Here is an 11,713-nt window from a genome sequence, read left to right on the forward strand (position 1 = left end):
CGATCGCTGCAGCTGTACATAGTCCATCGGTATATAGCCCACACAATTTACCTACCTCACCCCCCATACTGCTTTTATTTATTAACTTTTCTGCTCTTTGCACACCAGTATCTCTACTTACACATATCATCTGATGATTTATCACTCCAGTGTTAATCTGCTAAATTGTAATTATTCGATTTATTGCCTACCTCATGCCTTTTGCACACATTGTATATAGATTCTCTTTTTTTCTACCATGTTATTAACTTGTTTATTGTTTACTCCATGTGTAACTCTGTGTTGTTGTCTGTTCACACTGCTATGCTTTATCTTGGCCAGGTCGCAGTTGCAAATGAGAACTTGTTCTCAACTAGCCTACCTGGTTAAATAAAGGTGAAATAAAATAAAAATTTAGACAGGGTACCTTGGTGTTCTTGGGCACAGGGATTATGGTGGTCTGCTTGAAATGTAGGTATTACAAACTAGATCAGTTGTAGTTGAAAATATCAGTGAAGACACTTGCCAGCTCGTCAGCGCATGCTCAGAGTACATGTCCTGGTAATCCGTCTGGCCCTYCGGCCTTGTGAATATTAACCTGTTTCAAGTTCTAACTCTCATCGGCTACGGAGAGCGTGATCAGTCGTCTGGAACAGCTGGTGCTCTCGTGCATGATTCAGTGTTGCTTGCCTTGAAGGCATTTAGATCGTCTGGTAGGCTTGCATCACCGGGCAGCTCGCAGCTGGGTTTCCCTTTGTAATCAGTGATCGTTTGCAAGCCCTGCCACATCCGACCAGTGCCAGAGGATTCGATCTTAGTGCTGTATTGACGGCTCGATGGAGGTTGTTGCGGGATTTCTTATAAGTGTACGGCTTAGTGTCCGGCTCCATGAAGGGACAGCTCTAGCCTTTAGCTCAATGCAGATGTTGCCTGTAATCCATGGCTTCTGGTTGTTGACATGCTGTGTAGCCAATTAATTGAGTAAATGTTCTAATCAGGGCTGGAGGCGGGAGCTGTGGGTTTGGTGTTGTCCTACGCCGTCACCCTTCTTGGGAACTTCCAATGGACCATTCGTCAGAGTGCGGAGATGGAGAACATGGTAAGATCACATCAAAGTCCTAACTCTGGTATTGTCACTCCCCCAGCACCACAGGCCCTTTTACAGTATCTGAAAGATTTTACCTGGGAATGAATTTCCACAGGGAAAATAATCAAACACAGAGATCTGTGCCAGTGACCTGTAGAAATAAGATTCATTAGAATCAAAAGGGTTTTAGTTGCATCCTGTCATTCAGGAATCTTCAGCTGAAAAGGCTCACTTAAGAATGTAGCGTGTGGATTATTGAAGTTCTGTAAAGTTTTATAATTTAGTGCTGAGAAGCCATACTAGCATTAGACCAAGGTTAACCACGTTCCCAGTCTCAGAGTAGGCTGGTAAATCAGCTTAGAACCAGGTTTGTTTGATTGACATGGTTATTTATTTACCGTCCTCAGATGACGTCAGTGGAGAGGGTGGTGGAGTACACAGAGCTGGAGAGTGAAGCACCCTGGGAAACCCAGAAGCGTCCTCCTCCTGAGTGGCCGAGCCAAGGCCTCATCACCTTTGACCGGGTCAGCTTCTCCTACAGCTCAGACGGACCTGTGGTCCTGAAGGACATGAAGGCCATGTTCAGGCCCAAAGAGAAGGTTGGCATCGTGGGCAGGACAGGTGCGGGGAAAAGCTCCCTGGRATCGGCGCTCTTCCGCCTGGCAGAGCCAGAGGGCAGGATCTACATTGACGGAGTTCTGACCTCCGAGATCGGCCTTCATGACCTGCGCCAGAAAATGTCCATCATACCTCAGGTAGCTACTGTTGGTGGGTCTTCTGTGGCTGCTCTGTCCCTTAGTCCTTCTGAATGTAGTAAAGGAAAGGCTCCTAGTTCAGATATGGCTCTGTTAGAGCTTTTTTCTACATTTTTCTGTTTGTGGCCCCTCTGTTCTGCAGGACCCAGTGCTTTTCACCAGCACCATGAGGAAGAACCTGGACCCTTTTAGCCAGCACACAGACGAAGACCTGTGGAACGCTCTCCAAGAGGTACTGCTCCTCAGACTCCTATTGATACAGTAACGGGACATACAGGTTAATGTGTGTTTTTGGTGGCATTGAMCAGGGTCTTACTCCAGTAACTGTTTCCTCTCCAGGTCCAGCTGAAGTCTGTGGTGGAGGAGCTGCCCAATAAGATGGAGACGGTTCTGGCCGAGTCGGGCTCCAACTTCAGTGTGGGTCAGAGGCAGCTGGTCTGTCTGGCCCGAGCCGTCCTGAGGAAGAACCGCATCCTCATCATCGACGAGGCCACAGCCAACGTGGACCCCAGGTACAGAGCTGCCTCTCAGACACAGTCTGTCCTTTAGAGCTGATGTGCTTTGAGTGGGAGGCCTCTAGTAGTCAATGAAAGCGTGATTGTTTCTTTATCTTGGTTGAGTCTTTCCTGAACTGTTTGTCTGTCCCACTTGGTTATGAATGCAACATAAGACTGGGAGGCATCTAGTAGTAGAGGAAAGTGTGTGTGTTTCTCTTCCTCCCAGCTGAGTGTGTTGTCTGTGTCCTGGCTCTGTAGAACAGATGAGTTGATCCAGAAGACGATACGAGACAAGTTCAGGGAGTGCACCGTTCTCACCATCGCCCACCGCCTCAACACCATCATAGACAGCGACCGCATTCTGGTGAGAGCTCTTCCCATCAAATAGATGTATATCTGTCACACGCACACACCTCATCAGTCATGTATATATGAGATAAAAAATGAGACTGAGCAGGGTGTGAGATGCACATTTATTCACTTTAAATTTCAGGTTGATCTGAGATCGTATCCTATGTTTGTTTAGTGAAATGAGTTTACCCTGTTTACACTTCTCTGAAGGTGCTGAGTAATTCAGCCAGTGCAGAGTGAAGTAGGGTTACTCTATTGTAAACAGCGCTAGATCAGTGGTTCCCAAACTATGGGGAGCGCCCGAGGGGTAGGCAGGGGGGTCCCCCCATCCCAAAAAATAGTTAAGGAGCGGTCTGAATTTAAACTTAATCCTGGAAGTTGTAATAGTAAAATGCACAAGGTGCAATTTCGAAATTGGGTAGTGAATCAGCAGTTGTCCTCGTCGTGACAGTCATTGCAGACCTTAGAGCTATTTATAACTTGTCATAAATGTCCAGATCATCTAGGCCATGTCAGCTAAAGTTTTTTAGCCTATTGAGTCCCATGGCAAAATGTATAGAATTGCAGTAAATACGCTAAATAAGAGGGTATGAACAGGGCACTTTCCCATAGAAAGACGGAGGGCACGGGATGTTCCACAATGCTGGAAGAGGGGCCTGAGTGAAAGTTTGGGAACCCCATCATTTCACTACAGACCAGTTTAGCCAGGTTGACTTACTGACTTTTGACCCTGCCTTCAGGTGCTAGGCGCTGGTATGATCCAGGAGTTTGACGAGCCGTACGTCCTGCTTCAGAACCAGGAGAGTGCCCTCTACAGGATAGTCCAGCAGACGGGCAAGGCTGAGGCAGCTGCCCTGCTGGAATCAGCCAAACAGGTGAGCACTGACACTGCATCCCAACCCAGCGCACACATTCTCTCAACCTAACTTGATTTCTTTACCAATTCACAATATTTTCATTCAGGCGTATATGAACAACGGCAACAGCCATGGTCCAAAAATGGCCAACGGAGTGGTGGTGGTCTTTGAGACGGTTGTGTGACGGTGCAGAAAGAGATATCTGCCCAGTCACACAAGATCTTTTCCAGAGCTGATGGGTCAAAAGACCAATTAGTGAAAAGGAAAAAACCTAAATGCTATTTTTATGGTAAGATGTTTGCATGCAAAATCAGGGAAGATTTATGGAACTGACTTAAATTATTTTTTATTTAAATAAGCAAAAATGTATTTCCTTATTGACACTTTGCTGATGTGTGTTGCAACAATGGAAGTAGCATTGCATTTCATACTTTGTGCCTCAATCTTTCACTATTTGAACTGCTGCTACTCCTATTGATTTATCTTACTGCACAGGGCACTGTCCTGACATGCTGCACTGTCTCTGCAATCACTTTACTGGGCAATGGAACTAATTGGCGTGTGTATTCATATACTATACGTGCAACGGAAAATTACACTTCACCATTGTACGCACATGAAAAGACATGCTGTCATTAAGCTATAAGGGATTTATGAGAATTTCTTGACCAAAGTGAGTAACCCATGTATGTCTCACGTTGTTTGCATGAGTGATGGTTGTAAGGACAGTCTAGATCATTTAAAAGCAGGAATACCTACCCATCAATGTGAAAATGTATTGAACTACAAACGTATCCCCTAATGAGGCAGTATGGAGAGACCTTAGATTTAAAAAAATTACATTTTYATTCCATTGGTTTTTAAATGTTTTTGTAGTGGATGTAATTGTTTTCACAAAGGKATTCTTATTTTTATGTACCTATAGCAACAGTACCTCATTTTTACAAGTTTCAGATATATTGATTTTCCTTACATAGAAGTTTGTATTAATTAAATTTCACAATATTATTGTACAAACTTAAGTCTCTTATGTTACATCTTCAACGCAAACATGTAGTTGCTTTTCTTTGAGTTTGTTAATACTATCAGCATTGACTAAAGAAAAAGGGACATGATAGCTCCTCAATTTGACACCATCTTTTCCTAGGATGGTTTTGTAAGCCTCTTTCCACAATTTCACTTTACCCTCTTCAAACACACTTACAGTATTTCATTATCCACATTTCCAGATAAACACAGGTAAAGGAGAACCTTGCGAGATGTGGGTAGGATGCATTATATAAAGGCCAAGTAGGCTGCGTTTAGACAGGCAGCCTAATTCTGATATTTTTCCCACTAATTGGTCTTTTGAACAAACAGATATTCTTCAGACCTGAAAAAAATATCCAAATTGGGCTGCCTTTGTAAACGCAGCAGTTTTCCTTATCCAATCTTGTTCTGAGGACYAATGTGAATGGTTGGTTGGATGAAAGCTCAATGGGCAGAGATTGCAAGAGGTGAGAGGCAAATAAAGAACAGCCTTTTAGGGAGGCAGGTTGGAGGTGGATGGAGGGCGTTAAACACGGGTTGTGACAGGCTAGGTTGCCAGTTCGAATCTGACATGTGCCTTTCAACCTTACCCAACATTCCTCACATTTCTAATCTACGTGACTAAGGGACTGAACAGCTTTAAATATGTGAAACAACCAGTGTGGTGGCCTCCCCCTGATGGCACTGTYAAATACAGTTGAAGTTGGAAGTTTGCATACTCTTAGGTTGGAGTCATTAAAACTCGTTTTTCAACCACTCCACAAATGTCTCGTTAACAAACTATAGTTTTGGCAAGTCGGTTAGGACATTACTTTGTGCAAGACACAAGTAATTTTTCCAACAATTGCTTACAGACAGATTTCACTTATAAATGCACTGTATCACAATTCCAGTGTGCCAGAGGTTTACATACACTAAGTTGACTGTGCCTTTAAACAGCTTGGAAAATTCCAGAAAATGATGTCATGGCTTTAGAAGCTTCTGATAGGCTAATTGACATCATTTGAGTCAATTGGAGGTGTACCTATTTCAAGGCCTACCTTCACACTCAGTGACTCTTTGCTTGACATCATGGGAAAATCAAAAGAAATCAACCAAGACCTCAGAAAAAAAATGTGTAAACCTCCACACTGTTCATCCTTGGACGCAATTTCCCAAACACCTTGAAGTACCTACGTTCACTGTACAAACACATAGTACGCAAGTATAAACACCATGGGACCACGCAGCCGTCATACCGCTCAGAAAGGAACTGTTCTGTCTCCGAGAGATGAACGTACTTTGTGCGAGAAGTGCAAATCAACCCAGAACAAAAGCAAAGGACCTTGTGAAGATGCTGGAGGAAACAGTGTTAACTCGAAATTACACAACGACAAAGGTTACCAGTTTAACAAAGTTTACTAATACTTATATGAACACACTACAATCGCCATTTACACTCAGCATAAGGTCCAATAACGACAAGATTCCTGCGCATGCGCACTCTTGACTGATGATAGCCCCGTAATAACAAGAAATATAGGGATGACTTAAAACATGAACTTAACAATCTCCCCTTTTCTTTAAAGTACAAATAAACATCAACATAATGTCCAGTATTATTCAAGATCCCCATTACAAATGGGTTGTTGTGACAGTTTTTATTGTATTACTCAAGCTGCCACTTTCATTACTAAAACCTGTAGAGCACAAGACCGGATGCTCCTTTTTTAGTCAGACAGTCAGCAAGCTGTTTCCTTGTGGTCGACCACAGAATCCGCTGGATTCTCTGTGCTTGAATAAGTTCCTTGATGCTGCTATCTCAAAGTCTTTTTCTCTGTGACAACTTGGTTGACTTCACAGCATCAACTAATGAGTAGTTGTCAGTGACACATAACTACAGGTAGGAAGTGCCGTTTTGTCCCACCAGTGATAACTAGCGAAGCATCACTGAAGACAACTAGTTTCAAAGAGTCATCTTTTCCAACATGCTGAACTTTAAGTCACTTGTGTGATTTCATTTACGAACAACTTTGTTTGCCTCATGAATGGTTTGTACAGTGGCGTGTTTTGTGTAGATGCAAGTTGCAACCATCAAACCAGGTCTCTACTCTGTCTCGCAGCCCATAAAATTTGTCCTAATCTTTGACCCTCAATTGACCAGCTTCAATTCCACATAGAGGGGAATTCCTTTGTACGGCTCTTGAAGAATCCATTGTGGATGGGTTGAAGATTCTTGATATAGCTCTCCTCTGTTGCATCAGTATTTTTTTCATTCAACTGTAATAAACTCTATGCAACATAACAAAAATGATCATGCTCCTCACAGCCAGCCAACCTAGAAAACAGCTTTGAGGTGTGGAATCACAGTTGAAGCAAAGGTCTGTGAGCCACCCCAGATAAAGTCATCAACATGACAGGCAAGTACTCCAGTCACATTGCAGTCTTGATCAAGCCAATAGAAGACTGCAGGATCCACTTGTGACATTTTTCCACCTGTATTCAGCATTGTTGCCTTGACTTTGTACCAGTAGAGTGATCCATCTGCCAGTCCATACACACACTTTTTTAGTTTCCAGTGTTTCTTCGCTTTTAGCTTCGGGCGGAGGTCGGATGCGAATGTCCCTTGACAGCTCTGTTCCCTGCAAAAATCCAGATTTGATGTCTATGGAATTAAGTTTCATTTTTTTCTGGCAGATCACTGACATCAGCAATCTGAGTGACTCCGAGGCCCATGTCGGTGAGTCTTTTGGGAGTTCTTTAGCAGCCAGCTCCTCAAAACCTCTAGCCACTAGACGTGCTTTGGGCACTATTCCAGTTACGGATTCTTTAAGGGTACACACCCACCTTGTTGAGATGCACTTTTGGCCAATGTCTTTGACTTCCTCAAACACTCAATTTTTACTCCAATTACTGAGCTCATCTAGCTTAGCTGAGTCAAATGACACGTCCTTTGTTTCAAGTACATCATCATTTTGAATGTCATTCTGTTTTTCTCGATTTTCCATTGGTTCAATTCTGATATTATCTACAAGTGACCGGTCAGCTGACCCTGTTGTACCAGAAAGTGTAGCTGGTTGAGTACTGCAAGTTGTACCAGTTCTTGTGTTTTGCTTTTCCTGCTCGTCCAATGACGGTTGCTGTATGTGGAATACCACTTTCTCTGTCCATGTATTTAACAGTTTGTCCAGTTTTCAGATTGGAACAACCATGTTCTCTTAACACATGTGGCTGTTGTTGAATGTTTTCCTCATTTGAATGCTCAACAGTATTACCTGTGGCATGAAGGTCTCTGCTCCATTTCCTGTGTCAGTTTCAGTGTCCATATCATTGGATGCGACATCTGGTAGGTTTGTGTCTGTTACTGTGTCCTTTTTGTCATTTTCATTAGGAGACTGATTCTCAGCAACAGCCCCTCTATCTTGTTGATCATTTACTTTCRGCAATCTTGAGTGATGCACCCTGACAATCATGCCTCCGTGCCTCACAAATATCACCACACCATCTTGACCAATGACTACTCCCGGTCCTTTCCACTCTTGACAGTCAACTCGTTTGTAGTACACTTTGTTTCCAGTTTCGTACTTCTCATCATCATTATTCCCTGAACTGCTGAGTAACTTCTGAAGTCTGTCAACTGTATCATGTCCAAACTGTTTGTAAAGCTTGAACAATACTTTGTGTTTTTCTTTAGTGCTCATGTTCTCTGTGTCAGTCAGAATCTCATTTTTGCACAATAGTGGCCTGAGGTAGTAAGTTCAAGAGTCACTGGTTGTTTAAACATCACTGCCTTGTCATTTTTTATGTCTAGTACAGCRTCTGCCTTCTTGAGGGAAGCTTTGCTTAATAGTAAGGGGATATCTGTAGGGACCACCTCTGTTTCAATGTGACACTTAGTCTGACCAATTTTTGCTGGTATCTTAACTCTCTTGGTAGAATGGACAATTCTCCCATCTCCAAATTTGAAAGCTCTGTTGCACTTCTTTCATATTTAGTTCACTGACATAGCTATCAAGCCATTTTGCACCACACACTGTCCGTGTACATGCAGTGTCAATCACAGCAGATCCTAAGGATTCAACTATAAAAATCTCAGTATCAGAAGCAGATTCATTTGAAAACAGTGTAATATTACACTGCTCTATCTCTGTGTTTACATTTTCCTCTGTTAGTTTAACTTGTTCATTTTTATGAGGACAGTCTTTAACCCAATGGTAAGTGCTTTGACAAATTGCACATTTCGATCTCCTTCCATATTTGTCCAGTGGATTTGTGCCGGGAAATGGCGCCCTCTTCTGGTTGTCTTGAGAACGTGACTTGTTGGCGCCTTTTCTGTGCTGCTCGGTGTAATATGCTGCGTCACTCACTTGCATTCCATCTGTTAATGGCGCGACAGACGTCTTTTCACCAAATATTCTTTTTAGTGCCGACTTCATAGATGCAAAAGTCAGCACAGTACAAGCAGTCAAAGCCAACTGTTTCTCCCTACCATCTAGACAGGAGGTATCTAGCAACTTGAACGCATCTGGGAGAACCATGTGGTACTTGCGCATTCTATCGTTCCTCTGTTCGAAATCAATGATGCAGTCTGTCATTGCAACCGAAATATCTCTCGTAACACTGTCAAAGTTTGAATATGCCTCGAACACACGGTCTTTCTCTTCTTTAAGAAATACAGAATCCAGTGCTGTGATCAAAATTCCCATACCGTCATCCTTGTTCAAATCCTCAACGGATATTTCCAGTGCTGTATCTCTCGCTCTTCCCTCGAGCGATAATACCACCGAAAGTGCTTGCTTTTCACGTCCAGATTCCCAGTTCATTTTTCCAACTTTCGTACGACCTCTTCTCGTCGAAGCGAGGTGGCACATTGTAGTTATTAACCATCCTCTGCTACCAATGTTAACTCGAAATGACACAACGACAAGGTTCCAGTTTAACAAAGTTTACTATACTATATGAACACACTACAAGTAGCCATTACACTCAAGGCTAGGTCCATCAACAACAAGACTTCCTGCGCATGCGCACTCTTGACTGAGCGATAGCCCCGTAATAACAGAAATATAGGGATACTTAAAACATTAACACAAGTATCTATATCCACAGTAAAACGAGTCCTATATCGACATAACCTGAAAGGCTGCTCAGCAAGGAAGAAGCCACTGCTCCAAAACTGCCATAAAAAAGCCAGACTACAGTTTGCAACTGCACATTGGGACAAAGATCATACTTTTTGGAGAAATGTCCTCTGGTCTGATGAAACAAAAATAGAACCGTTTGGCCATAATGCCCATCGTTATGTTTGGAGGAAAAAGGGGGCGGCTTGCAAGCCGAAGAACACCATTCCAAACGTGAAGCACGGGGTGGCAGCATCATGTTGTGGGGGTGCTTTGCTGCAGGAGGGACTTGTGCACTTCACAAAATAGATGGCATCATAATTATGTTGATATATTGAAGCAACATCTCAAGACATCAGTCAGGAAGTTAAAGCTTGGTCGCAAATGGGTCTTCCAAATGGACGATGACCCCAAGCATACTTCCAAAGTTGTGGCAAAATGGCTTAAGGACAACAAAGTCAATGTATTGGAGTGGACATCACAAAGCCCTGACCTCAATCCTATAGAAAATCTGTGGGCAGAACTGAAAAAGCGTGTGCGAGCAAGGAGGCCTACAAACCTGACTCAGTTACACCAGCTCTATCAGGAGGAATGGGCCAAAATTCACCCAACTTATTGTGGGAAGCTTGTGGAAGGCTACACGAAATGTTTGGCCCAAGTTAAACAATTTTAAGACAATGTTACCAAATACTAATTGAGTGTATGTAAACTTCTGACCCACTGGGAATGTGATGAAAGCAATAAAAGCTGAAAGAAATAATTCTCTACTATTACTCTGACATTTCACATTCTTAAAATAAAGTGGTGATCCTAACTGACCTAAGACAGAGAATTTTTACTAGGATTAAATGTCAGGAATTGTGGAAAAACTGAGTTTAAATGTGTTTGGCTAAGGTGTATGTAAACTTCTGACTTCAACTGTAGGTACAGGGATAGGTACCAGGTCACAGGTTCTAATCTTGTTGATGCCAGAGGTTTGAATCTGTGTGGTTTGTTTTCTAACCTTACCCCAACCACTATTCCTGAACTTAAACAATCACCTTTGTTTCTGCCCTCGACAGAACATCTAATAAGGAAAACCACATTTATAAATCCTGTGACTTTCACCACGTCAACGAGATGATTTTACAAATTGTATAAATGTTGATATGGGGCTTTATTCCATCTGTATGGCGGAAGTTCCACGCTATAGCGCAAATGAAATGCAATATTCGCGTAGACTGTATTCAAGGTAAACGCCACGGCAGCTTAATCAGAAATAACCTTTGCATTTCAATCAAGCTATAATGGGGGACATAACAAAGCCCTGACCTCAATCCTATAGAAAATATGTGGGCAGAACTGAAAAAGCGTGTGCGAGCAAGGAGGCCTACAATCTGCACTACAGATTGAATCAATTAGAAATGTGAGTGATATTCATTGAAGTAAACTCATCTGACAAGACCTGAGGATCAATGCTGAATATAAACAGGCACAGTCAATTCTATCGATTACAAGTGAGAAAAGCTCCTGTATATGCCATTTCAAGTCCCAGTGCAGTCAAACGTGACTTTCCTAGGTTAGGTTGCCAGTTCGAATCTGGCGTGCGACTTGTTGTTCAATATTCCTCACTAATCACATTTCTAACCATTTCTTAACCCAGTGCAGTCATGCGATTTTCCTGTTTTATAAAACGTTTCCACACTGAGGTTGGAGTAATACTGAAATGATAAAGCCCTTGTAGTGTAAGAGCTGTTTGAAAACACAGGCTGAAATTTCAGGCAATTTTGGCCTTCCATGGTGACGTCACCATGCGGTAAATTGGTTAGACCAATAAGAGTGTTCCAAACCTATCTGCCAATAGTCAGTTTCCCCCCTCACTCAGGCCACTCCCAGACAGTATCAGCACAATTTTTGCCTGAGAAATTGCCCTTTGACAAAATATTTAGTGGGATTCATATTCAAACTAGCTGAGTATTGAGTTTCAGAAGACATTCGCAAGCCCTATTTGATACAGTAAATACTGCATTTGGAGCAGCTGGTGCAAATAAGTTGTAAATGAATAGACAAATCACTGGTG

The 11,713-nt window shown here is 42.6% G+C and overlaps 1 protein-coding gene across 1 annotated transcript in view; it reads left to right on the top strand.

Annotated features, from left to right (window-relative positions):
* LOC111970858 (ATP-binding cassette sub-family C member 4-like) overlaps positions 1–4,516 on the top strand; it is a 40,883-nt gene extending 36,367 nt beyond the window's left edge. The window contains exons 24-30 of the mRNA XM_070445901.1: positions 978–1,078; positions 1,474–1,821; positions 1,964–2,053; positions 2,161–2,333; positions 2,577–2,682; positions 3,410–3,544; positions 3,633–4,516. Of these exons, the coding sequence (XP_070302002.1) occupies positions 978–1,078; positions 1,474–1,821; positions 1,964–2,053; positions 2,161–2,333; positions 2,577–2,682; positions 3,410–3,544; positions 3,633–3,710 (1,031 nt within the window). The 3' untranslated portion in view covers positions 3,711–4,516. The remainder of the gene's footprint in view (positions 1–977; positions 1,079–1,473; positions 1,822–1,963; positions 2,054–2,160; positions 2,334–2,576; positions 2,683–3,409; positions 3,545–3,632) is intronic.
* The last annotated feature ends 7,197 nt before the right edge of the window (positions 4,517–11,713 follow it).

This window comes from Salvelinus sp. IW2-2015, linkage group LG12, assembly GCF_002910315.2.
Source record: "Salvelinus sp. IW2-2015 linkage group LG12, ASM291031v2, whole genome shotgun sequence".
Taxonomy (NCBI): Eukaryota; Metazoa; Chordata; class Actinopteri; order Salmoniformes; family Salmonidae; genus Salvelinus; species Salvelinus sp. IW2-2015.